Source organism: Amphibalanus amphitrite, unplaced genomic scaffold, assembly GCF_019059575.1.
Source record: "Amphibalanus amphitrite isolate SeventyFive unplaced genomic scaffold, NRLGWU_Aamphi_draft 000061F_arrow, whole genome shotgun sequence".
NCBI lineage: Eukaryota > Metazoa > Arthropoda > Thecostraca > Balanomorpha > Balanidae > Amphibalanus > Amphibalanus amphitrite.
Window position 1 is genome coordinate 854,415 of NW_024881557.1, and position 26,066 is coordinate 880,480.

Sequence of the window (26,066 nt, forward strand, 5' to 3'; positions counted from 1 at the left end):
TCAGTCTGAAATACCGCGCCTTCAGAGCGCGCCAGAATGGAGTGTGACGAAACCGGCTCACCGGCCGCCGCGCGGCAGAGCGCATTTCTCAATCGGAGGGCGGCTGCGGCGCGGAATTTCATTACATGTCGTGTGTGGGTGCCGGACTTCACCATAACTCTGCCGCGATCGGTGCCGACGGAAGGCGGTGCGAAGGGAGTGGTCTGTCTAGATTCTAGAATGATTCGCACCGTGCGCTATTCAGACATACGGCTAGAAATGCAGAAATAGAATAGAGCGAAATTGCTTTTGACCCGTCTGGATGTTGCCATTTGCTGCTCACCTTTGTCGTTCGTAACCGCCCTTGACCCTGGTAACTGCTGACTGGCCGTGACCCTGACCGTTTACCTTGCCCTGACTGTTTGTTGGCCTCTGACCGCTGACCGCTGACCTCTGACCGCTGACCGCTGACCGCTGACCTCTAACCGCTGACCGTACCCCCGACCTCTCCACAGACGGCAGCGGGGAGTCGAGCTGTGCCGACACCCCGCCGCTGATGGCGAAACACGCCGCCGAGCTGGAGCGGCTGGACGGAGACGGCGACAGCACCGACTTCAGCGGGACGACGGCCGTCGCGGAGCCAGGTGAGCCCGACGGCGTCACGTCCGCTTCGTGCGCCGCGCCGCGCCGAGCTCTGTCTGTGCCGCGCCGCGCTGGCCCGTGCTGAGCTCTGTCTCTGCTGCGCTGGTCCGCGCCGCTGGCAGCGTGTCTTGGCAGGCTGCGCTTCAGTGCGCTGCCTGAGTCGCTGCCTGTGTCTGTGTTGCACAGTGGAATTTTTGGCTTAAATCCCCGGCTTTTTGTTGGGGTCGGTGGTCGTTCGTGTGAGTGCGTTGGCCTGTCGAGTCGCGTCTCTGTGAGTTCGACTGACGTTGAGCTGTGGGATTAAACTGTCTGTGCTGGACATAACGTCTGGAGCGCTGTCTAAATCGGACCTTTTAGGTGCGTCAAAGGTGCGTTGTGCTGTTCAAAGCTTCGGTGGTTATTGACGTTGTTTCTGACTCGATTTCAGGATGTTCCGGCAGGCAATGTATTTTGTTGGCCTATATCCGTTTGTTGCGTCGTGTTGTTGATCTGTCCGGGAAATGGGACAGTGGGGATGCCCAGCCTTCTCCCAGCTGTGTACTGCCGGTGCGGTAATCATCCTCCGTCGCTAGATAACATCAAAGGCTGCTATTAGACCGCAGCTCGCCAGAGCTTAAATTATGTCCTCCCCTTTCATCAAAATTCCCTTTTAACCTGGTGAGCTTGCATCATTTCTAGTATGCACCATAATTCATAATCGCGTTGCTGAAGCTTCTTATGATGGAGAGACTCTCCATCAAACTTACGAGCTTATTGCATCCTAGTGTGTTCCATTCAGTGTTGCATTGTTGAAGCTGCTTACAGAAGGAAGATTATTACCTGTACCGTCTGTACCTCTGACGTCACATCGATTCCCCTTTACGGGTGTCGAGTGTGTCGACTTCACTGCCTCCCTCCACGGGCTCAGTACATTTGTAGCTGTGTTTGTTCCTGTTGGTTATGACCATCAGAAAAGCTTGTTGCTTCGCCCCTCCCGGCCCCCATGTGCTGCGTCCATCAATTGGTACATGTCTATGCTCATTGCCGACCGCCCAACATCGTTCCGCTGGTTCACGTCTGTTTGGTGACCGTCTGGTGCCTGTTGGTCGCTCCTCGTGTCTATGTCCAGTGACCGTTCAGCGTCCGTCGGTCGCTCTCAGTGTCTGACGTCTGTCGGTTGCTCCCCGTGTCTCTGTGCGCTGACCGTCTGGTGAGCTTCAGTCACTCCCCGCGTCTATGTCCGGTGACTGTTCACCGTTCAGCGTCCTTTGGTGGTTTCCCGTGTCTCCGTCTGGCGTCCTTTGGTCGCTCCGTGTGTGCCCGCTCGGCGCCAGCGGCCGGGTGTGGCCGCGCGCCGTGTCAGCTGACTGCCGCTGTCTGCAGTCGCGGCGGCGCCGCTGGAGCCGCCGGCCCCGCCGGCCGCCGCCGGGGCCTCGCCCGACCACCACCGGCGCACGCCCATCATCAACCCGCTGGTCTGCCTGCCGGCCTGGCCCAGTGAGTCACCGCTAACTGCTGCTCCGCCCGCTGCTGGCGGAGCCTGTGACGGTAGCGCTGCCGCCGCACCCAGCTGGGTGCCGCCGCGTCCACCCCGCCTCCGCGGCCGGCGGTGCGCCCCTCGCTGACCGCTCTGCTTTGGTGTTTCTCTCTTTCTCTCTGCTGCCCGCCCCGATACCCCGAGCGGCTGCTTGTGTGTTGTGCTGGGAATAACGCTCGCGGCTAGCGGGCGCTGACTTTTGGTTGTGCTATCAGATGGCATTTGAGATGATCTTGGTGTTTTTGGCTCGATGTTCCTGATGATTCGTGTCTTGTATATGGCGTATTTGTGACGTATGTGCCTTCAGAGAAGAAATATTCAACCTTTTTAGTGTCATTGTTGTATATCGCTCGGTTTCGATACGTTTGTTCGAAACCTGCTTGCTGTCTGCTGTCGTTAGGCTTGCTTTTGTTTATTTAAACCGTACGAGCCTGTTGATTATTCACGTCAAAGTGTTGACATGACCTCTGTAAGTGACGTGGGTTGTTTCATTGTCGTGGTTCTTTTTCATCATGCCTACAGGGTGTCCGGAAATTATTTGCCCCTCCATCAGCTCGCCGCCATAATTAATAAACAAAGAACCCCGGATCATGGTTTACTTACCGATTTATCCCCTGCCCTGTCCTACCCATTCCCTCATCCGCTTTGGCATTCCACAGATCAAGATGTCCAGAGTATCCGCGCTGATGTTCAGCCACACCTTTCACAGGTTCCACTAAAGTCTGTTTTCTGTGGGAGCTGGTTCAATCTTGCTGAGCTCCTCGTTCATGATTCCCCATAGGTTTTCGACTGGGATTAGGACAGAGGATTTGATTTGACTTCCTACTTCATTCCAGTCTTCACCATAACTTCAGCGCGATGACGCTATGTCAAAGAGTTTCTTTCGTCATAGTAGACACCACGTTCAGGTGCGAGTTACGCCTGCCAAAGGCTGGCCCCTGGCGCCTCGCAAGTGTCAAGGTCAGGTGACTGGGTTAGGTCATGTGACTAACGGACAGCTGTGGATAGCCTGAGGCACGGTCATAGCAAATTTTCAACAGTTCTTAACCCGCGCCCTGGTGGGGGGGGGGCTATTTTTTGCCCCCCCTCCAGACTTTTCAATATATCTCCAGAACCGCTGCGCCGATCGTCACCAAACTTTCAGTACCCTCCCGGACATCAATTTTACACATTGTGACCAAACATTTTTCCAAAGGCTATGATAGGTTGGCCGGAAATGACGTCAGAGTGACGTCATGTTCTGCCGTTTTCGACCCAAAAAAGGGTTTCGCGGGAAGAGCTGTCAGGCCTATAGCTTTGCAAATACAGAAAAACGATATAAACATAAAAGCTGTAGAATTGACAGGGCTACAAAACTGCTATCTCGGATTTTTTAAATTTTTGGATTTTGACCCCCAAAAATCAAAAAATAGATTTTTTGATTATAATAGCCGAAAAATCCAAAAAGTTTTTTGAATTTCGAAAAAAAAAAACGGAATATATGTGATAGTCCTTACCGCCTTCTATCTACATACCAAATTTGAGATCAATACCTCTTTTTTGGCCAAGTTACAGCGAAAAAACTGTTCAAAATTGATGACGTCAAATTTTCAAACTCAATTTTTTGCAATTCTAGACCTCGTAGCGCAAAACAAAGACCACCATTAGACTCCCCGTGACGAGCTGCATCGAATCAATACCCATTTTATGCAAAAATATCAACTTTGAAATTTGACCTTTTTTGACCTGACCTTGACCTGACCTCCACCAGAAAGTGACCTAAGCCGTACCTGATAGTCTTATAACCAACACCATTGAGTTGGAAATGAAAAATTGGCCATAAAACATGCATCGCACAACCTTAGTACCTAAACTTAGGTTCATGTGACCTGTGACCCTTGGTGACCTGACCTGTGACCTGACCTGGTAATGTCAGTGACCTCTTATAGCAATATATGTACTAGGCAACTGACGCCCTATCGCTGATTCTCGACAAAATGCGTTTTCTTCGGTGTTATAGCGCATTCCCTAGATGACCCGTGAACGGTGAAACATTTCATCTTTGACCTGACCTGTGACGTCATCGGTGACCCCGAGGTCAATGAAATTTGGTTTCCTTCGACAAATTTGACAGGCCTTTCGAACGCCGTTTGAATTTTGCGGATCCGTCCAGTAGTTTCGGAGATACGAGGGGGGGGGCAAAAAATAGCCCCCCCCCCCCCCACCAGGTCGCGTTATAAACAGACCCCACCAGGGCGCGGGTTAAAGTGCACGGTGGGATTATAGCTGAATGAACAAGGGGAAAATAATTTCCGGACACCCTGTAAATTTCCTTCGATTATTCATGACCGATTACTGCCTGTTTCAGAACTTTTGCATGTCATGGTCGTTTGGTATCGGATTATTTTGTATGTAATAGGAAGCATGTTCCATTTTATGCCTTTTTTCGGTTGGGCATTTAGGACGTTTTATGAATGTGTCCCGGTCAGCCTTTTTAAGGTTCTGCCTTACTATGGGTTGTTTTTGTTTTCGCAAGTGAACCGTTGTATGGTACACAGTATCGAAGTCGAAGTTCACCATGCCTTTCGAGCATCTGATGTCTTCACAATGCAACATTAGTCGATGATGTATGTATATGACCTGTTTTCGTGTCCCCGTTGTGTTGCTCGTTCTTAGCCCAGGACAGTATCAGTAACTGACGAAGCTGGTTCTTGCTTGAGTGCCTGCGTTCTTTTTGGCGGCGTATTTTCTGTGTATATCGTTTGTATGCTGCCGCCTCGCAGCCGCGACGTCAATGTTGCTGCTTTCAGTGCCAGTTTTATGCTTCATTTTCCGATGCAGTGCTGGCTAAACTTACCCGCTGCATATCGGGTGTTCTGCACGAGGGGTCATGTCCATTTAAACCACACTCTCTAATTCAGTCGTGGATCTTTCCGGTGTCTTGTCATCGTACGTTGACAAGAAACCGGAGTGGTGACTGTAATCACGCCACGTTAAAATTTGATTCACGATCACTTATTGACCATATCATCTCTCTTCGGGCAATATCGTGCCGAACACCCGGTTTCCGGCGGGCCTCTGCCGCGTGTGTTGCTTTTTTGCGGGATGCCTGGGCGCTCACTGGTCCTACCCGTAACCCGGGTGTAAGCAATCACTGACTCGGTTACTTATACCTCTAACGAGCTTTTTTCGAGGCCGATGAAATATGTTTACGCTGTCACAGTTCCTGATGACTAATTACCGCGAGTCTGTGCCTTCACGCAGCCGGCTGACGGCTGTTTTCCCGTTTGGCCACCAGATGTCTCCAGCTCCGGCGGCGGCCTGATCCAGAACGTACTGATGGCCCACGCTGACGCCCTGTGTGCCGCCGCCAGTCCGCTGGTCGCCATGCAGCACACACTGTGAGTGGGACGGCAGAAGGGGCTGTGACATGGGTGTCTGGTAGCTGTTCGCTGGTAAGGTTGTAGGCCCAAGTGCCAGCCAGATTGCGTTCAGGGCATGGCTGTAATGTTAGCGACAGTAACGTCGCCTCCTCGCTCTAGTCTAATCTTTATGGTGATGAAATTACTTGGATCGACAAATCGAACGTTTTTCCCTCCGAGACTTCGACCCATTCTGACCCGTTCTTTTTTCCTCAATCTCTCCAACACCGATGGCAGGTACAGCAACGGCTTCGAGGAGAAGGGCGTCATGAACAACTACTTCGGGATCGGCATTGACGCCAAGATCTCGCTGGACTTCCACAACAAGCGCGAGGGCAACCCTCAGAAGTGCCGGAGCCGCACCAAGAACTTCATGTGGTACGGCGTGCTCGGCAGCAAGGAACTGATACAGGTGAGGGCTGCTTCAAGAAGCAAATGCATTTAGTTGCGTGGTTACTGATTATTTAATGTCTCATTAAGACCTTTGCTGCTTGCGTTATTTGAAATTACTCGGCTGTTTGGCTGACGACTAGTTGGTCAGATGGAAACTCTCCTGAGTCGTGACCCGGCTCGTCTTCATTTTGTGTCGTGTTTTTGTCACGCATTGTATGAATTGGAGCTTGTCTAATTTGCGTGTATCCGCGACAGAAAACCTACAAGAACCTGGAGCAGCGTGTGAAGCTGGAGTGTGACGGCCACGTCATCCCGCTGCCGTCGCTGCAGGGAATCGTGGTGCTCAACATTCCCAGGTGAGCTGACGTAGCCCTGGATTTGGCCCCGCCCATGACGGGGTGTGTTCAATCGACCTGCTGGTTTGATGTCGCCAATGTCCATTCTTAGCAGCTGTGTGTTCCATGGAACGGTTGAATACTTTTTTCTCACGGACGTATCATATTTGTACATGTTATTAATTATCATTGACGTAATTTCAATCTCGTCGACTGGCCCCACTTACCTCCCCCCCCCCGCTCGTCAGTTTCATGGGCGGCACCAACTTCTGGGGCCGCCGGCGCGACGAGGATTGTTTCCTGTTGCCCAGTTTCGACGACCGCATCCTAGAGGTGGTGGCGGTGTTTGGTACCGTTCAGATGGCCGCCAGTCGTATCATCAACCTGCAGCATCACCGGATCGCCCAGTGTCAGACCGTCAAAATCACCATACTCGGTTAGTGGACGCGAGGGGAGGCGCTAGGTATGTGGGGTCGTGTGTGGAGGTCGGTACAGCAGCGGTAACAAATGCTAGGTAGTGCAGATTTGATCCGCGAGCTTCGTTATTTTGGGCTGGGAGTTGGATAAGAAATGTCTCGGCGTGTAAATAAAGCTTGCATAAGCTTACCGTTAGCGATCCATGCCTCCTAGACGAAAGTGTGATATCTGAGTTAATGAGCTCTTGAATAATGAGTTTTTTTCAGCTTCGTATGTGGCGATATCCCTGGCCGGGTGTTTAACTGTCCCCCATTCGCAAACTCACAGATGCTTGTGCCTTTGCTAACGATGTGCTGTCGGCCGTCTGCCCCACAGGTGACGAGGAGGTGCCCGTGGAGGTGGACGGGGAGGCCTGGGTGCAGCAGCCGGGCGTCATCAAAATCACCCACAAAAACCGGGTGCAGATGCTCGCCAGAAATAGGGTACGTGAAGAATCGTGTAAAATTGCTACGTCGTCATGAATCACTGACAGTTCTGCCTGTTGCTTCATGAGGGTTGATTTCGAAATAAAAGACTCAGTTAGTTTTATATTCATAATTTAAATATAATTATAATGCATTTGCTGACGCTAAGTCTAGTCCGCCCCAATATGCAGTGCACCACCCCCGTCTGACTCCCGTCCCGCCCACCACCAGAGTCTGGAGGCCTCTCTGCGCACCTGGCAGGAGAAGCAGCAGCGGCGCCAGTCGGTCACCCTGAGCGCCTCGCTGACCGACGACGAGCAGATTCTGCTGCGGGAGCTCATCGAGTCATCGCTGCACTTCGTCAGGTTCGTCGGAGAGGAGGAGGATATGGATTGTGGGGGCTTATGCTGGGGTCGAGAAGGAACATGAGTGACATCGTGCTTTGCCATAATGGCTTCGAGAAGGAGAAAGGGTCGAATTTCGTCTTTTGTTTGTTTGTTTGTTTGTTTGTTTGTTTGTTTGTTTGTTTGTTTGTTTGTTTGTTTGTTTGTTTTGTTGGGTTAGGCCCTTTCGGTCCAGTAAGACCATTTCAGAGCCGGGAGGATGATAGGATATAGGGGGAGACATTGGTCTGAGCAGGCACCCTAGTGAGTCGCCGGGGCTGAGCCCGTCCGAAGACAGGCCACCCAGCCCCAAGGCACTCACTGCACCCGGCTACGGGGTGCGCTCCCTCGGGAGCAGCGGTGCCGCTCCAAGGGAGCAGCCCGCATGAGATAAAGTTGCCTGTCCAGCCCGGAGTGGGGTGGCGGTGTGGAGGAGAAGGATTTCAGTATCCTGAGGATAGAAGCATGGAACGGTGAATTTCGTCTGGACCGTCGTGAAGTATGAAGCAAAGAAGTGCGGAGCTAATGTTCCGTTGAGAAGGGAGCGTTGAGTCCCTACTTTGTCGGGTTGGATCGGAGGAGGGCAAGGGATCCGACTTTGTCCGGTCGGTCTTTGGAACATGGTGATGGGGTTTGTTCATGGTTAGGATGTCAGGGAGAGGAAGGGGTCCGTACCTAAGCGGGTGGGTCTGGCTGGTGGGTGTCGTTGGTTAATAACACCTTGTACGGTCTAACGTGATAAATGAAGGCAACTTTGTGGTCATTAACTTTGACGCGATCACCGAATAGATGACTTGGTGCCCAACTGTCGTAAAATAAAATCCAGTAGAAGTTAGCTAATCGGGGATGGCGGCTTTTGCGTCCGTTCATCTCGCTTGTCCTTCGGCGTCCTGTTTGCACGTATTTAACCACCCCTCTCCCCTGCCCCCAGGACCAGTAAGCTGTTTATGAAGCGTTACGGCGGTCTGCCGGGCGGTCGGGAGCTCCAGCAGGCGGTCGGACAGACCACGGCCGTCCTAGAGAGACTGGCGCCGGCAGCGGGCTCCTCCGGCACCGGAGCGCCGCCTCTCGCCGAACTGGTACGGAATTAGGATGGGGAGCGGGGCTCTGGCTGGCCCGATGTAGTCTGGAGAGGGAGGAATGGGAACTGGCTGAGATTTTACAGAATTAGGGGAGTATTGAAGGCATCAGGTATCATCTATTAGGTGCACCGAGTCAGGTCTTGTTGCACTCATGATGTGAGACTCATTATACAATTTATTGGGGCAAATACTAATGTGTCGTGTCAGCTGCCGCGGTTTTCTGATTATCCTATGACTGACCTGATCTGACCTGTCTCGGCAGGGCTCCCACCGTCCGGAGGTCTCCGATCTAGTGACCTCGGTTCGCTCCCTCCACTCGCAAATGGCCGACTTCCTGCACGAGTGTGGCTCACACATTGTAAGTAGCTGACCAGGCTGGCTGTGACTAGATCTAAGTGTAGGGTTTGTGAACTCTCGGTTAGTTTCTGGCAAGACAGATGTTGTGGACAGTGGGTATCCGAGCCTAATCCAGCTCGTCAAGTGTATGTGATATGTCTTGCAGCTGTTCGGATCTGACAATATATCTGTGTTCTGTGCTCAGAACCAGTGTGGCGGTCTGGAGGAGCAGTTGGTGACGGCCATGTCTCAGCTGGTGTAATATGTTCTCCTGTTCTGACTGTCTTGTCTGTTCTCTCTCTCTCTCTCTCTCTCTTCTCTCTCTCCCCAGAACCAGTGCGGTGGCCTGGAGGAGCAGCTGGTGACGGCCATGTCTCAGCTCGAGGCCGAGTTACGACACGCCCAGTCCGTGCACGGAGCCGTCCAGTTCACAGCGGCCACAGACCCGGCGGAGGTGAGAGACGGGCGGGGAGCATAGTTATAGGCAGTTTTTTTTAGATGAAGCACCTTTCGTGACTGTGTTCCCACCACCCGGTAGTTTAGGCCGTTGTTTCCTTACCCTCCCCACCCCTCCCGCAGCCGGGCGCGGAGAAGCAGCGCCGCCAGTCGCGCGGCGGCCTGTTCCGCCGGCGGCTGCGGCGCGAGGGCCGGCCGCCGGCGGCGCCGTCGCCCGGTCCGCCGCCGCCGGCCGGCGCTGCCGCCGTGGCCGCCTGGACCACAGAGGAGGTGGTGGCCTGGTTGGAGAGTATCGCGCTGCCAGAGTACCGCAACAGCTTCATACGACACGACGTGCGCGGCCCGGAACTGCTCAGCCTGGAGCGCAGGTGAGCGGCACCGCCGTCGCCGTGCTGGTTTAACTGGGACGATAAGAGATTCACTCGGGCACGGTGTTAGTATGATTTTTACGGGTTGCACTGCAGCTACTGTCCTTGTTGACTTTGTATCATACGTAGCTTTGGTATCTTTGGTATCTTTGGTAGGTTTAGTGAGTAATTTAGTTTCGGCATATCCTGACGCGCTGCGCTCGGTTTCAGGGACCTCAAAGAGCTCGGTATCGTCAAGATCGGCCATATCAAGCGAATACAGCAAGCCATCAAGGAAATTCGAAACACCCCTTAGCTGTAATCGTTCTCAGGGACTTGTCTGTGGTTTCTAGTTTGTTTTTATTCATTTACCCTGACTGTGTGCGTGACGCGATTCGGAGACTGCTTCGTATGACCAGAACGGCCTTTGAGCCGATAGTGTGAAACGGTTGGGCCAATTTCTAAGTGTAAATTGCGTGTTTTTACCTCGTCTGTTTTATTTATATCGATGATGATCATGTTCACCGTCGCGGTCTGGACCAGTTTAGTGACATTCGCCGGCGTTCCTCTGAGCGCCGGCGGCGGTTTTAGTTCCCGTGTGGGACGCTCCGAGTGGTGCCGGCGGCGCCGCGCCGGAGAGGGCCGTCTGTTCCCCGGCCCGGTGCCGGCCACTAGTGGGACTCGTGCCCAGTTCCTACACCTTGGTCTCAGTCGGCGGCACCGCGCCGCCGTGTGGGGCGGCACATTCCGGCGGCCGCCTCACCCGCCCCCGCCCCCGCCCCCGCCCCCGCATCATCTACCTCGTAGCCCGACAATGACAGAGAGAGAGCGCGAGAGAGATGGAGGACGGTTGTCCGCGTGCACCGCGCTGTCGCACAACTCGCCCCGGTGCACCGTGCTGTCTCATGGTGTGCGGCACTGGATAGTCTTTAAGTGGGTTTTGTGTACCCCACTCAACCACGGTGCCGCCTTCGCTTCGGTCCTTCGCTGGCAATAAGCATGTGTGCGCACTGTCTGTATACCTACGCTTAGTATGTTTGGAGAATGACCGCGGACCGGGTTGTAAAAGTGTGTGTGTTTGGGGGCAGTGGGAGTGTAGAGAAGCGAGCTTTACGGGCGGAACGGAGTGTGTCTGGGTGAGGTTGATGTTACCGGGGATGTGAATGCAGCCCACTGAGGCCGGGTCGCCCGCCGCTCCGGCGTCTGAAGGTCCCTCTGACCGACCTCTGTCTGCGGGAGGTGCGGCTCCGGATTCCTGTGTTCCCTGGCGATCCAGTCCCGACATACCGTGTTCCGCGGCGGCCCCGCCGGACGCCTGTGCCCCTCAGGACCGGCCGCGGTGCCGGCTGCACGCCTTCTGTTGTTTCATACCACCGATATGGCCGTCAGTGATCGTTGTGTGGCCGCCCGAGTGCGGTCCACTCTACTCTTATATCTGGGCCCAGTGCCTCTCTATCTCTGACATGCACGCGATGTTTGTATGTGTGGGAATCTATGTACGGTTATAACTGTTGGGGTTTGTGGGTCTTTATATTTATTACCGTTTTAGTCATCTGACTTTGTACCGGCCCGCCGACGGTTTTACCCATTTACGCAGTTTGTGCAATATACGTGACACCTATGTGAGCGGATGTGCTCTGGAGCGTAGCGTCGGGTCAAATTTATCTCATGGACGCGCAACACTAACGCCGGACCTCCATTTTAAACATACCTTTCTGGCTATCGTCCCACTCTCCTCCCCGCCACTCGCTGGCTACTTTGGTCACCGGGCATCGAATCACTTCATGAAGCAACAGTTCCACGCGTTGACTCGTTTAGTAGACGGAAAACGGCAAAAGAGGTTGCCCTAACCCACCGAGATTAAGGTGAATGGGGATCGACGAGTATGTCAATTGTCAGCACTCCTGGGCAGTGTTTCACTACAGCGCGCTACGAGTAGCGGTGTATTTGGTTTCCAAGGAAACATCAACAAACTCGAACGCTCGCAACGCTGAAAGGTCGTCGAGAATTCTTCGCAAACGCCGCACCAGTGCTATAGCGCACTGTAGCGGCGTGTCAAGAAACAGAATGTTCCGAGTTCCGACCGAGAGTTCGAACCTGGACCTGGCTGCCTTCGCTACGCTATGCGACTAATGGTGATGTTAACGTACAAAAAAGGGCCGATCTCTCAGGAACATCCTCCAGCAGCTCAAATGAGCATTGAGCCCATTAGAAACTTCAACTCTTCATCTAAAAGTCATCATCTTCAGTTGTTGCCAAATTATGTATTACAAACGACCAATATAAATATTCTATCGATACAACTCCGGCGTGGAATCTGTCTCACACAACGAGAAGAGAACGCATCGAACATGGCGAGCACTCACGATGACGGGATGAGACGCGAAGGCACAGGGTGCCCTCTGCCCGGTCCGCCCGGGCCGGCGGCCCCAGCGCCCTCAGCACCGCTCATGCTCTCCAATTTGGGCGGGTCGTACGGGCTCCCTCCCCAGCGCGGTGCGTGGCGCGCGCTGACTACAGATCACGTGCCGCTCTGCTGGCTGCGGCGCTGCCGACTCGTCACTGAGCCGCTCGTCAGTCACTGGCGGCGAGTCACTGGTCATATTTTGGTCACTGGTCGGGCGGCGGCGGCCGCTCAGGACGGGTGGCCGGGCCGACTGCACGGCTCGATCTGCTGTCCCTGTACCCGCAGCGGGCTGGTGGGCGGCAGCGCGCCGACCGGCACCGGCGCCGGTTCCAGAACCACCACCGGTACGGGCGCCGAGGCCGCCAGGATGGCCGCCGCCGCCGGGTCGGCGCTGACCACCGGCACAGGGGTCGGGGCGGGGGCGGACGGCGGCCGCGCCGGGCGCGCCCGCTTCAGCGCCGGCAGGCTCTTGTAGCCGGGCCGGGCGGTGAGCGAGGGCCGGCCGGCGGCGGTGCGCGGCCGCGGCCGGCCCGCCGTCTCCGTCTCCATCGAGCTGAGGCCCGAGTCGGAAGACACGGTCCGGCTGGCCGACAGAGATGACGAGCTGCCGAGAGCACACACGGAGGTCGGTCAGATACTCGACAGGGTAGTGGGAAATATTAGGCCTGCGTTCGCACGGGCCACTTTTCGCGTGGAATTTCCCCGCTGAGGAATTCCTCACGAAAACGGCCGTTCGGGCAACGCGAATCGCGAAGAATTCCACAGTATACCGCGAAACGGGCTTGCCCGAACGGCTGTTTTCGTGAGTAATTCCTCAGCGTGAAACTTCCACGCGAAAAACGGCACGCCCGACACACGGTAGGTGAAACACTGGTTATGGTGAACATACCAGCCAAGCGGCGGTGATTGCTTCAGATGAGCACAACGACCATGTAACAGGACTTTATTCTGTCATAAATGTTAGTTTGATACACACACGTTCTCCAAGACATAATTTTTTCAGTTTCATTACGATACGTGAGAAAAATACCCAAGCCAGCAAGTGTAACAATCCTGTATGATCATTGTTGCACACGCATCGCAGTTTTACACGGACAGTGTGCTAACCAGCCTCACCTTTTGGTGGTCCTGGTCGCCGCCGGGGTGGAGATGCTGGTGGCAGCCAGGAGGGCGGCCTTGCGTGCTGCCTCGGCCGCCGCCACCACCTCAGCCGTGAACGTCTGTAAAAAGTGGTGGCGTCAGTATGGAACCCTGAACAGCTCCCAGCGGATCAGACGGAAAATTCGGGTGTGTCCGGATCGCGGCGGAGGCGGAACTTCACCAGTGACTTCTATACGCAGGCGGCGAATGCAAACGTCTATCTTGTAGCATACAAGTAATTGGTGTCTCGTTCTGCCATACAAATGCGCTACTTTCGATAGCAGAGGTAGCGCCGTTAGACTAGCGCGGGTCCGAGTAACATAATTTACTGCTAAACACACGGGTGACAAACCACACCTGTCGCACACCATGATCTACAGGACACACCAAGACTTCCAGTTAAGGCCGACTTAAACAACTTATACGACTTATTCGACTTCTACCCCAACAGCAGATCCCTGTCATCGATAACAGATGCACTCACTCAAACTCATTGAAGTAAATGGAGAGAATCATACGCTGTCAGCCTGGTCCAGGCATCAGCTACGGCGAGCAGACGTAGGCAGGCAAAACGCCTGGTACATATGTGTACACTATGGGGTAACTTGTTTTCCTAAACCTACTTGACTAGATGGCGGGCGCGAGCCGAGAGGATGCAAAATATTTCAAATACCCATAAAGACAATAAACCTGGCCACTGCTTCAAGTAAGCAAACACAAGGCTAGCAGTACGCTACCGAAGGGTTAGCAGTACGCGCTTTGATCGTTACCGCTGATCAAGGCGCGATTCAATACTCGAAGCAGAGCGAGAGGGAAGAAATACAGGAGGAAGCGAGGAAAGGGAAGTGAAGGAACACGACAGGAGGCACTGAAGCAAAGCACGGAAATGGCAGGAAAAGAGGAAAGCGCAACTGAAAGCGGACAGGAATAGGTAAGTCGGAGGATCGTAGCGGACTCACTGGGGGCTAGATATCCTCCGGGAAGGCCATGGTGGGCACGTCGAGCCAGCTCTGGCGGTACAGAAACACGTCCAGCGGTCGGCACGGTCCGGCGCCGCGCCGGCCGACCACACTACCTCAACGCTCACACAGACTTGCTTCAAACACAGAAACAGAAACTCGCCTGTCTCACGGGCAGAGAGAAACTCAGACTTAGCACCGAGCACGGCAGTGCTTCAAGGGACAGTTGTGAGACTCATAGAAGGAAGCGAAGAGCCATGCTACCATGATTAAAAAAAAAAGGTTACCAGCTGAATGCATTGGATCATAGGATAGCACAGGAAGCCGAAGAAATTAACCCCAGAGCACGCCAAGTAAAAGCTCCAACGACGCAAGAAGGTCGTAAGTTCTATCCGCATCAGCGCGCAAAACTGCCAGTTGACATATAATCCATTGGCCGCATCTAAATCTCTAAATGAGTGTCACTTGTATCCTAACCGGCTCGTCCACCTCACTGATCCGTACCTTTCTCCGCAGGTAGTTGCTGGGCACGTGCAGGTGGTACTTGTCCTGACAGAGGCTGCGCAGCCGGCCGCGGCCCTGCTCGCGATCACGGCCGTACTTGGTCTCCCAGGCGTCCAGCAGGCGGTTGTAGTAGCGCGGCTTGTCAAAGTACTGGTGGTAGTGGTAAGTGCTCGCAGTCGGGAAGATGCGCACAAAACTGTGGAGATACGAACATGAGTGATGTAAGACAATACGCTTGAGGCCGCGTAAGACGAAGAGGCATCCACAGAGAAGAAACTTGCAATACATGGCATGAGACGACCAGCTTCAGGCCGCAGTTCGAGCGTCAGCTCGCGCCTGCGGCCGTGTGTCTGATAATTACTTACCCGCCTCGTTTGCTCAGCTCGTCCTCTGACCGGACCAGATGGCGCACGTCGTCCGGCGTCAGACACTCCAGAATCTTGGTCAGGTACTGTGGACCACATGTGGCAGCGTCAGACCATCGGCGGTAACATACAGAAGCATGTTCATTTAATGATAATATACCAGCAGCTGCAGTGGGAAACATTCGTGATGCGGTTCCAAGCTAGGGTAAATAAATGTAAGTTGTGGATCAATGCAATACATTAACCAAAACAACACCACTTATACTAGCGTCAGTCATTTCCTTGGCACACACGTTGCACAGTATTGCAAATCCATCGTGGATTGCCGGATCGCGACCGCGCAGAACTCCCTTATCACGCCACGACCCCCTCACCTGAGCCCTGTCCAGTTTGAGCATCTCGGTCTGTTTGGTGCGCTCCTCCTGGCTGCAGACACTCGTGTAGAGCCGCTTGTCGAGCACCAGCCGTTGCAGCGCCTCGCCGCACGACAGCTGCCCGATGACCTCCCGCTGCTGCTCGGCAGACAGCTTGTTGGGCACGTGGAAGCCGGCCATGTTGAAGAGGTCCCTCACCAGCGGACCCTTGACACTGAGGTCGACCGGCGCCGCCGAGTGCAGCGACGGGCTGATATTCACCTGAAATGGCAAGAGGAAGGAGAGGTCAGGCCAGGCTTACTGTGGTGTTCACCCAGTTTGCCAGGTGGGACATCGCCGAGGCTCGCACAGTGACATGCTATACCGTCTTCACTCTTCATATCGCTTTGGTATATATACTTATTGCCGTAGCATAACTTAACTGAGTAGCCAAATTATAGTGCAAATAGGTACACAATTGACCATTTCAAACTCAGTTTTTCATTGACAGTGTGAAAAAGTTAGAATCAGCGATCACAGCTCTCCACTCCAATCTGTTTACCTCCAGCAGCCAGGGCCGCAGCTTCTCGTCGAGGAGGACGTCGAAGCCGAACAGCTCGTGACAGCAGTAGTTGGAGACGACGTGCTGCCGCGACAGCGACAGGATGTGGTGCTCGCCGGCGATCAGCGTCTTCAGCACCATGTCGATGATGCGTCGCCACAAGGCGTCCGTGTCCACGCCCCGCTCGCGCATGTACGCCCAGAACACCTTCAGCGTCCTGAAACGGCGCGCAACGGGGTTAGGTGCGAATTGGGCTGCAGGTTCTTAGACGATCAGAAAACGGTCAGCGTCAACAAGTACTTTAGCCTTGCATCTACCGTCCACAAATCAATTAATATCCATACTCAGCTAGCGCGCTGACTTTTGCACCTAAATGAAAACATTTTGACTTTGACACATTTTCATTATGTAGTGGTAAGGACAGGCACACACGACGTCCTTCAAAAAGACCCACCGACAGCCCACCATAATTCACCGGTCGTCTTACCACTTGTGTCCCTGGCAGAGCTCAGCGTCGTTGTTGGGCTGGTAGGCGTCCGAGTTCTTGTTGATGCTGTAGTTGGTCAGGTGCATGAACCGATCCGACAGTGTCTTCCCGACGTTCGAGTACTTCACTACAATACGGACATCGGCCGCGAGACAGAACGGTGTCAGGTGACAGAAAAAAATGGGACTTGGCCAGACTCGGGAGTCTCTGGTCGTCCCAAGCCCGCCACTGAAACCGATCTCATGATGTTGACAATGACTTTGATGCCTAATAGTTGACACACACCGGTAAAAAGACAAACATATACAAATGTCTCGCTTGTATCTGACGATGCTATATTTTACCGTAAACAGGGCATGGAACTAGGAATTGACGCAGAAAAATTGCAAAAATGACACTGCTTGTGTAAGCAATCATACACAACAGAAGTACGGACTCTATATTTTGCTATCAGTCACATTCAAACATTTCACAGGAATGAAAACACAATTGTTGGCACGTCGCCATGATAGTGCACATTCTTACTAATCCGTCGCTGCAATATGACACTCGAACGGCGTTAGCCACCACAAAAACGCATCCACCCTACTACAAAAACCCGTCCGAGCCGCCGCCCCGCCCCCTCCCCGCCGCTCACCGGAGGCGAATCGGACCAGGCCGTCGTCGTGGATGTAGACGCGCAGCGGGTGGAAGCTGGTGACGTACACGTAGATGCGCAGGTCGAACTTGCGGTCCTCGATGAGGTACGGCCGGCTAACGTACCGCTGCACGATCAGCTGCTTCTTCTTGGGCAGCTGCGACCAGCGCTGGATCACGCGGATACCCGTACCGCGCGCACACGCCGGCTGGGGGTGGCCGGGGAGGCGGAGCAGTCAGAGAGAGAACGGTCAGTCAGGGAGGGACGGTCAGAGAGGCGACGGTCACGGGTGCGAGGGGAGAGGGTTTTGGTCAGGCGGTCGGAGTCACTGAACGTCAGGTCAAACTTCAGAGAATCGGTCGGGGGAAGGGGAAGGAGAGGAGGACAGATTGTAGAAAATGTGCCGGGCAAGGCTCAGCCAGGGTGAGGACCGAACGACAGCCAACACTTTTCTAAAGCATCACAGAACAAAACAAATTGCATGTTAGACACAGGTAGGGAGGGAAAATCATGCAACTGTGACATTCAAAGGCTATCATTTGCTTCAACGTAAAAGCTTTACAAGTGTCATGTTGCATGCGTGACATTCTGGGAAAAGGCAGACCATCGGCAGTTATTTGTAGGAGAGTCTACGCCACCGCTGTTTCTGGATAGGACTTAACTTTTCAAAAGTTTCAGCATAGACAGAGAATGAACCGTCGTCACGCCCAGTACATGAAAAGTGGACGCCCATGGAATAAAATTTCCGATTCCTCTTATGCCATACCAGAGACCACTATATTGAGTGGTCTATGGCCATACACAACCGAACTTTGACCTCTTTCCCCAGAAAGAACAGGATTCATCAGACGGTAACTTTAACCTAAATGTCAACACACCGACAATAACGTAACAGAAACGAGTGAGCTTTGCTATACAACCAACAAGCCCGACGTCGGTGGAAAACAGACGCCTCACGGTTAATACAGAGCACCTCCGCTCTTTGGGCTGGACCGTGGCAGTTACCCACCGGTTTGATGATCCACTTTCGTTTGCCGCCGTCCCGACGCCACGCCACCTTCAGCTCCTTCAGGTCGGTGGGCAGCACGTACGTCCGCGGCACAAACCCAAAGCTGGAGGCGGGAGAAGTAACGAGAGGTCAGGGTCGGAGCTCAGACAGATTGGAAACTAGGGCATCGAACATTATGTCACGGCCGGCCAGAAATTACTATAAAGTAGGCTCATAAACGGCCAGCTCATCTACAACTGCCAGCTAGATGGATTTCGACGGAATCGCAAGAGACCTTACAATCAATACGTAGCCAAAATCGCTCTCAGCTATTTCATATTTTCTGCACCACAGTTTTCACTCACTCATTTTTGCCGAACTTGATCTGCAGTGCCGAGATGTTCTTCCAGAGCTTGTCTTTGCGGCCGATCTGGAATGTGCCCGGGAAGTGGTTGACCTTCTGGAAGTCGCGCACCGCCTTGAAGCACTCGGCCTTCATGTGTTTGCCCCAGGTGCCGACCCAGTTCGGCGTCTCTGCAGCAGAGGGCAGGTATCCTGAGGACAGAGCCACTCACAGGTCAGCGCCATCCGCACAGAGCACTCGGCCGGACCTCCGGGACTGCTGCTGAAATAAAAACAACAGAAAGCTGAGCTGAGGCGAAGCGATAATGCTAGATTATCTATTCAGAGGCAGGCAAACCAAACCGAACCCCGAGTGAAGTGTTACTGCGTCTGCTAGCGGCGGCGGCAAGGAGCGTTATACCTGGGACGTTACCCGACGGCAGGCTGTTCATCAAATACCTCCCCGAAACAGGTCTCCGCCACTGCGTGTAAAACGTTATCCGTCAGTCAGGTAGCAAAAATTACATCAAATCGGCACCGAGTTTACGCCAACACTCAATATGCTATCCGTATAAATGCTCGTCACGTAAGCAAGACTACCCAAACAGTTAAAATATATACTAAATCTAACTAGACAGTGAATCAACAGTGTCAATGAAGAGCAGGGGTAAGGCGTGGCGGAAGCGACGGCAGCTGCCGGGTGAAAGGACAATAAGAACACACTACACCGACGGAGAATGTAGCATCACCGGGTGTCGGAGAGAGGAGCGGGATTGAGAGTGGAGCAGAGGGATTGGGAGAGCGTATAGCGCGGAGAGCCGGGCGACTGGAACTCACTTTTGGTGAGTCGGAGGCCCGAGTTGGTGATGGTCTGTCGCACCAGCTGCGGAGTGATGGTGCTCAGACGCCAGCGGAGCAGCCGCTTCACGGCCGCCGGCAGGTCCTCCGTCTGCGGAGACCACACATTACAAGCTATACAGTGAACGAAGCAGCGACACTGTCACCGGCCACATTACAAAGCACACAACAAACACTGCAGCATTGCCGCCGGGAGATCGAACTCCGTTTGCGCGGACAGAACCGCACATCGACAACTACACAGTTACGAGTCCGCGACTTCACACCACAGCACAGGGACAAAGGCGAGGTCCGTTCCATAGCGAAGCTATCAAAGCTCTACCAAGAAAACGCTTGCACAGCACGCTGCTAAAATCCACCGAAGTGCACAGATATATTGTCATTTATCCTTCCAAAGGCCCAATCCCAAATCCCTCGATCCGTTCGCCGCACCCTACCAGCCCGCAAAGATTCGGCTATCAGAACACAAACATTGGAATCCAGTGTCGTACCTTTTCGTTGTACTGGCAGAAGTTGATGGTGGGCGGCACGTGCGGGAACAGGCTGAGGTGGAGCGCCGGCAGGTCGGTGCCGGGCGCCGCCGGCGTCTCCGTCAGCGAGATGCCGCCCAGCGTCGTGCCGACCAGCGAGGGCGTCAGGGAAGACACCGACGCCACCGTCATGCCGCTCATCACCGAGTGATTGTCTGTGGACGCACGGGACGCGAGGTTCAACCTCACGGCTCGGAGGGAAGACGCACGTTCGAACGAGACTTATTATGAGCCAACACAATACATACCTAGTACATATAATTCGATGTTCCGTTTTGGAATGTGTGTTCAGCTAATTGAGGAAGTGCAGAAACGCTTACCTTCATAGTCGGAGGCGGAATCGTCTCCATCGGCGAACGGGTTCGCTTTCGAGCTGTCATCGGCGTTTTCGGGGTCGCTCAGATCGCTAATATCAGAGTAATCGTCCTCGTCACTGAAAATAGAACAGTGCGTTACCCAAACTGTTCCCTGAGATGCTTCCCAAGATGTTTCCCAGATGCTCAGACTGAGATAACAAGAGATAACAACAACGTTCTGAGGTGGCGACCGTTAACTTATGACGAAAAGTTTCGCCCGGACGGCACTGCGTTCTCAGCAGCTCTCGCCTTACCTGCCGAGGTCCGAGTCACTGTACGAGTCAGCCTTGCTGGTGTCGGCCTTCTCAGCGGGCGCCGAGCCGGTCTTGGCCTTGGTGCGCGGCTCGCGCTCGACCGGCTGCGCCACGCCCACATTGCGGAGGACGCTGGCCGGATCCGAGTCGAGGAACGACGGTGGCTGGGTCGGCTGGAACGCATCAAACGTCAGAACATTTAACGGGGTGACATTGGAACATAGTTTATGTTTGAGATAGGTGCAAAGGGAACTGTGTGAAAGTGATATATTCATGAGAGCATTTGATAAACATACACGCCTCTGTAGATTTATCGACGATGATAAAGGGTCATCATACCTCAGACCCACATGAAAACGACAGAGATGTCAATGCAACGCAAACATCTCGTTAAAACAAAGCACAATAAACACATCCCGTCAGTGTCCACCCCTCTCTGACCTGGTAGAGGAGCCGAGGTGGCGCGGAAGCTCGCGGCGACTGTGCCGAGGCCGGACTGAGGACCGGCACTGGTGCCGGACTGTGCACTGGTGCTGGTGCCGGACTGTGCACCGGTGCCGGCGGCGGGGGTGTCTCGGCCACTGGGGTCGGACTCGGCGCGGCGGCCGGCGGGTCTCCGACGCCGTTACTAGCCGCCGCCTCGGGCCTGTCGTCCATCTCCGGCTCGGCGCCCGGTCCGTCCACCGTGGCAGCCGCCGTCGCCGCCGGCTGGTCGTCCTTCTTCCTCTTCGTCACCGCCTCCGGCACCTTGGCCGAGTCGCCGAAGTCGCACACGTCTCGGATGCGCTTCCCGTCCTTGGCGGTGGGGGCGGCCCGCGGGCCGGCCGACCGCGCGCTCGGCTCGGCCGCCGCCGGTCGCGTGCTGGGAGCGAGCGCGGCCAGCGGCGCCGGCGGCCGGCCGGCCGGGCCGAGCTGCGGCGCCGAGCCCGAGACACGCGGCTCGCGCGCCAGCCGCACCGAGCAGCCGGGCACGCGCGGCTTCAGGCAGACGGGGATGCCGGCGGCCGGCAGCGCCAGCTCGGAGCGCGCGCGGCTGGCGCACTGTCCGCACGTGGCGCCGCACTGCAGGCAGCCGATGCACGTGACCACAGAGGCAGACATGGAGGAGCCGCCGACGCCGCACCAGCTCAGCCCTCTGCCAGCAAACAGACAACACAACAGTGGGTCAGTTAGTCTGCTGTCGGTTAACATTACTATTGACATTAAGTGCTCAGAATGTGGTTGCTGACAGCCCAAACACTTGGCATGCAAAATACATCCCATCATCTATGCCCAAAAAGATAATATTGATGATTAATTTGGCTTCAATGCATTCATTTCACTCAAAGCAAAACATTTAAGAGACTTCACTCTTGAAAAATTATAGCAATATAAACTCTTACACAAGCATGCCATCAAGGGAAAAAAGTTCATTACAAACACAACTTGATCAAGTCTGCTATTTACTTTTATTTCCATAGAAAACTAAATAGGGTCTTCCAAAAAAAAAACTTAGATCAATGAATATGTTAAGATTTTTAGGCATCTAGGATAATCATATGACTTTTTCTAGGCCTATCAATTATGCATTAATCAAAAATAACTTGACCCTTCCCTGCAAATTTGATTAGATTCTATGAATTTATTTGTGACTAGGAAAGTATAAACTTGTGTCATTAGATGCATAAGATAGGAACAGCAGCAGTGCCAAACTGGGCTCTTACATCAAAATTTACACATAGTCAGTTGATTAATAAAGAGGCCATGATATTTGCAAAACCAAATAATTTTCTCAGCATCATTACCAAATTTCCTTTTCTTTACTTTTTACATTCTAACCATTAAATAATTTAAATGGAGCCATTCCAGAGCAATCAGACGTTTTAGGGAAATGATGAGTGCTCTCAACAAAGCAGTATTAGATACCTTGACCTTTGCACTTTAATTTCTTTTGGCAATAATGGTTACCCAACTGACAACAAATGGATGCATTTTTAGCAAACTTTTGTACAACAGCTATAACATACTTGATTACCATCAGCAGCATGATAGGAAGTAGAATAAACAAGGCAAGTCTTTTTGACAATTTTCAGTTTATCTTTGAAGACTAGATTTCTGGTCAAAATATAACACAAATTACATCTTGAACTGCATTCTTTCTACATCTCAGCCTGTAACTCAGGTAGGTTCAGTCTTATAGTGACCAGACTCAGAATTGCAAGACCTGAAAATACATACAAGTACGTACAACCCTTCTACTACTCAATAATAAAATACGTTGATACAGATCAAGCATTTAAAAATAAAGTTCCTAGTGAACTTTGATACATATCCAGCATTATCAATGTAAAGTTTACTCCTACCACATGACAAAGCTCTTGCATTTATGGCAAGATAAAAAATACGCTTTCGTTATTGTTATGCTTAGGCAAGTCTGAATCGTCCTCGGGTTATACTCTTGAACTTGAACTTGACGGTTTTGAGGAATTGCCTTTGCAACGGCTCCTCCTTTTCTTTTTAAACTTTAACTTAAACTATCGCGCTATGAGTTGGTACGGGGTGCTTAACAAGTATTGAGCTCTTTTTGCCTTTTAGTTCTTAGGGTCCACATGCTGCACAAAATCCGTTTCTTTTCTTCCATATTCCTTCTTTCCTTATCAAATAGAAATCTCATTATAACTTCTTCTTTGTCTTCCAAGTATGGCTGTTGTAATTCACGATGATTCACCCTAACTTCATTTAATATTGGACATTCTAGCAAGAAATGATTAATATCTTCATTTTCCGCTTCACACAAGGCACAGTTCGTTCTTTCACTCGGGAATCATTGGTTATACTGAAGCAATAATGTACACACAGCAATTCTTATGAATCTTACCAAATTATTCTTCAGCAGTCGTGGCCCCAGCAATAAAATAATTAACAGGAAAACAGATTATACTGCCATGCCTTCCTGCACCACAACTCTCGTGACGGATCCCGCGCAGATTGCCTCGGAGACGGAAGTTCAGGAAGTTTGCACTTCGCTTGGAACAGCTGACCGAATAAATCAGCTGTTGTGGTTTATAGCAAAAAACGTTTATACAAAGTTCAAAATTGACTTGTCTAAGGTTTTGTTAAATTTGTAAAAAATTCAAATATCATAAATAAATAAATCAAACATAATTTATGAAAGCCACATTTTTGTGCTTAAAATGCATTCCGTTATTTCTCAAGGTCATCGTTAGCCAGAAAACGCTAACTTGAGGCTATAGAGGCCTCCACGGAGGCCGGTGGATGACGTCACGGAAAATGCCGCCGGGCGCAGTCAGCTGCTGGTAGGCAAAACATTCCGTGGTAGGCGTTGCGCCACTATAGGGTGCGGCGGGAATTCGAGAGGATGGTGGAGGTTAATCACGTTTTATCGTGAAAAATGCCGACTTCTTGTGCTGCTTATGGTTGCACTTCTCGCTCTGGAAAAGATAAGGTGTCTTTTTATCGGTTCCCCAAAGATAATGACCGGTTGAATGCTTGGGTACGTGCTACCAGGAGGAAAAACTTTGTGCCCGGCGCTGGGGCAAGGATATGCTCTAAGCATTTTATCACTGGTGAGTACCTAGTTTAAAAAAAACTGTGTACATGTTTAATATGAATGTCATTTCTACGTCATACATAATTGTGGAGTCAAAATGCCACAATATTTTTGCATGGCATCTCAGGCTATCAAACATATTGTCTATGGTTTGTGAGTGAAAGTTGATCCACCACCTAGACAAATTTTGATATATTTATTCAATTACAGGGGCACCAGTCAGTGAGAAAGGGAGTCCTGACTGGGTACCAAGTGTCTTCAACTTCCCGTCATCTCAGCATGCCAGCAACGTTGGGATCGGCGGAGTGAAGAGAGCAGAAAGGGCCCAACAAAGATCAGCTCAGAAACAGCATGCGTCTCTCCACCTGTCGGCTTCATCTGGAGATCAAGATGAAATGTGTACAGCCGAAGAACCAGTGTCTCAGGTGAGCTACAAACATTGGCTACTTAGGTACCTACCAGTTCAACCAGTTTTCCTGGCACCAAGAAGTAGGTAACTATCTCTATTTTGTTGATAACAATGCCTACTTTTTGTTATCTTGCAGGTCAGCATTGAAGAGGCCAGAGCTGCAGAGGCACTGCTGGAGATGTCAGCAGCAACTGGCACCCGTGAGGTTGGCTGCAATACTGATGGTACATGGGGAGAAAACCACAAGACAGTCGTCTCAGCTCTACTTGATAGAATTCATAAGCTGGAGGCTGAAGTCACATCGTTGAAGGAGGAGTGTGAGCAGCTGTTGAACAGCAAAAAGCATAACTCATTTGAGACTTTGAAAGAGAATGAAGAGGAATTTAAATTTTATACCGGGTTCCCATCCCTAGCAATGTTCATGTGGTTTGTAAGGGTTCTTTGTCTGGGGTGCGACCTTAGCAAAATATCCAGGTTGTCTGTGCACAACATGGTTCTTATGGTGTTGATGAAGCTCAGGCTTGGGACAACCAATCAGGATCTTGCATGGCGTTTTGGTGTAAGCAGGTCCTTGGTATCAAAGATCGTTCAAGGAACCCTCAGTCCAATGGCTGCAATGTGCAGGAGGCTCATCATCTGGCCATCAAGGGAAAGCATACAGGCCAACCTCCCTCTCTGCTTCCGTTATCCCGAACTTCGAAAGGTCAGAGTGGTAGTTGACTGCTTTGAAATTTTTACAGACAGGCCAAGGCATCTCACATCCAGAAAGAAAATGTTCAGTTCCTACAAACACCATAACACATGCAAGGTTCTAATTGGTGTGTCACCAGCTGGGGCAATTACATTCTTGTCTCCAGTCTGGGGAGGTCGATCATCAGACAAAAAGATCACACTGTCATCTGAGCTCATTGACATCCTTGATCCATTCGATGTGGTGTTGGCGGACCGGGGGTTTACCGTTTCTACAGAAATGGCTCTGTACAATCTCAAAGTTTTGACACCAGCATTTGTTCGTGGTCAAGCCCAGCTTCCTAGGGCAGAAGTAGAGAAGTCTAGGCTTTTGTCTCGAGCTAGAATCCATGTTGAAAGAGTCATTGGTAGAATGAGAACGAAGTTTCGCATTCTGAAGTCTACATTGCCAGTCACCATGTACACGCAGGTAGATGATGTTGTTTGTGTGTGTGCAGGTATCATAAACCTGCATCCAAGTGTGGTTCCGTGAGATGCCCCAAAACTCCATGGAATGCATGATTAGATGGTACTAAGTGCTGGTAACATGCTCCGATCATGTATTGAAAACAAACTCAATTGAGTTTGTTTTCATGACAGTGACATTGTTGATGAATAAAACAGACTTGCAAATGATTTGTGTGAGGTCACAAACAGATGTTATAGTTCGTAATCAGCATCACCTGTAGCACCAGCATCACGCCATAACCCAAACCCTTGTTATAAAGATAAGCTAGCACAAAAGATATATTTGTCAGCCAGACAATGATGATCAATGCAGCCAGCATAGCAAAATCAACACGACCATCTGGTGTCAGTGACAGAACAACCTACATGTGCACTAATGGGCACCCGGCACAGTCGCTAGCTATGACATCACTTCAG

General features: G+C 52.1%; 3 protein-coding genes across 8 annotated transcripts in view; 2 read left to right on the forward strand and 1 right to left on the reverse strand.

Moving 5' to 3' along the window:
* Positions 1 to 11,374, forward strand: part of LOC122378556 (diacylglycerol kinase eta-like) — a 46,123-nt gene extending 34,749 nt beyond the window's left edge. Inside the window, exons 17-29 of one of the 2 annotated variants that reach the window (XM_043359758.1) lie at positions 495 to 623; positions 1,984 to 2,097; positions 5,415 to 5,517; positions 5,776 to 5,950; positions 6,187 to 6,287; positions 6,515 to 6,702; positions 7,059 to 7,165; positions 7,379 to 7,512; positions 8,462 to 8,609; positions 8,875 to 8,970; positions 9,280 to 9,402; positions 9,528 to 9,772; positions 9,983 to 11,374. In XM_043359758.1, coding sequence (XP_043215693.1) covers positions 495 to 623; positions 1,984 to 2,097; positions 5,415 to 5,517; positions 5,776 to 5,950; positions 6,187 to 6,287; positions 6,515 to 6,702; positions 7,059 to 7,165; positions 7,379 to 7,512; positions 8,462 to 8,609; positions 8,875 to 8,970; positions 9,280 to 9,402; positions 9,528 to 9,772; positions 9,983 to 10,067 — 1,748 coding nt within the window. In that variant the 3' untranslated portion in view covers positions 10,068 to 11,374. The remainder of the gene's footprint in view (positions 1 to 494; positions 624 to 1,983; positions 2,098 to 5,414; positions 5,518 to 5,775; positions 5,951 to 6,186; positions 6,288 to 6,514; positions 6,703 to 7,058; positions 7,166 to 7,378; positions 7,513 to 8,461; positions 8,610 to 8,874; positions 8,971 to 9,279; positions 9,403 to 9,527; positions 9,773 to 9,982) is intronic. The other variant, XM_043359759.1, reaches the window with a different exon arrangement.
* Positions 11,375 to 11,995: 621 nt separating this feature from the next.
* On the reverse strand, positions 11,996 to 23,474 carry LOC122378557 (tubulin polyglutamylase TTLL4-like). Of its 5 annotated transcripts, none has more exons than XR_006256040.1 (17): positions 23,351 to 23,473; positions 20,935 to 21,628; positions 20,494 to 20,666; positions 20,204 to 20,316; positions 19,845 to 20,038; positions 19,333 to 19,444; positions 18,519 to 18,687; positions 18,175 to 18,277; positions 17,166 to 17,373; positions 16,529 to 16,655; positions 16,042 to 16,258; positions 15,501 to 15,761; positions 15,127 to 15,212; positions 14,762 to 14,957; positions 14,258 to 14,308; positions 13,275 to 13,378; positions 11,996 to 12,762 (listed from the first exon to the last, which is right to left on the reverse strand). XR_006256040.1 is itself a non-coding variant. In XM_043359760.1 (16 exons), exons 2-16 carry the CDS (start codon positions 21,592 to 21,594, stop codon positions 12,387 to 12,389), a joined length of 3,120 nt encoding a protein of 1,039 aa, XP_043215695.1. In that variant the 5' UTR covers positions 21,595 to 21,628; positions 23,351 to 23,474; the 3' UTR covers positions 11,996 to 12,386. The 5 variants fall into 5 exon arrangements, 3 of the variants coding, with proteins under 3 accessions (XP_043215695.1, XP_043215698.1, XP_043215696.1); XR_006256039.1 differs by having other exon boundaries at positions 12,726 to 12,762; positions 18,519 to 18,708; positions 23,351 to 23,474; XM_043359760.1 differs by lacking the exon at positions 14,258 to 14,308 and having other exon boundaries at positions 18,519 to 18,708; positions 23,351 to 23,474.
* A 254-nt stretch (positions 23,475 to 23,728) lies between these two features.
* On the forward strand, positions 23,729 to 25,814 carry LOC122378552. Its single transcript, XM_043359757.1, has 3 exons — positions 23,729 to 24,059; positions 24,254 to 24,468; positions 24,589 to 25,814. Exons 1-3 carry the CDS (start codon positions 23,885 to 23,887, stop codon positions 25,672 to 25,674), a joined length of 1,476 nt encoding a protein of 491 aa, XP_043215692.1. The 5' UTR covers positions 23,729 to 23,884; the 3' UTR covers positions 25,675 to 25,814.
* The last annotated feature ends 252 nt before the right edge of the window (positions 25,815 to 26,066 follow it).

Excerpts from the sequence above, each read along its gene's own strand:
- LOC122378557 (XM_043359760.1), bottom strand. The coding sequence starts at position 21,594 with ATGTCTGCCTCTGTGGTCACGTGCATCGGCTGCCTGCAGTGCGGCGCC. Across the intron at positions 18,709-19,332 it reads GGGCCTCCGACTCACCAAAA|GATACCTGCCCTCTGCTGCA; the intron begins GTGAGTTCCAGT and ends CTCTGTCCTCAG. Across the intron at positions 12,763-13,274 it reads GCGACCAGGACCACCAAAAG|CTCGTCATCTCTGTCGGCCA; the intron begins GTGAGGCTGGTT and ends TGCTCTCGGCAG.
- LOC122378552 (XM_043359757.1), top strand. The coding sequence starts at position 23,885 with ATGCCGACTTCTTGTGCTGCTTATGGTTGCACTTCTCGCTCTGGAAAA. Across the intron at positions 24,060-24,253 it reads CTCTAAGCATTTTATCACTG|GGGCACCAGTCAGTGAGAAA; the intron begins GTGAGTACCTAG and ends ATTCAATTACAG. Across the intron at positions 24,469-24,588 it reads CCGAAGAACCAGTGTCTCAG|GTCAGCATTGAAGAGGCCAG; the intron begins GTGAGCTACAAA and ends GTTATCTTGCAG.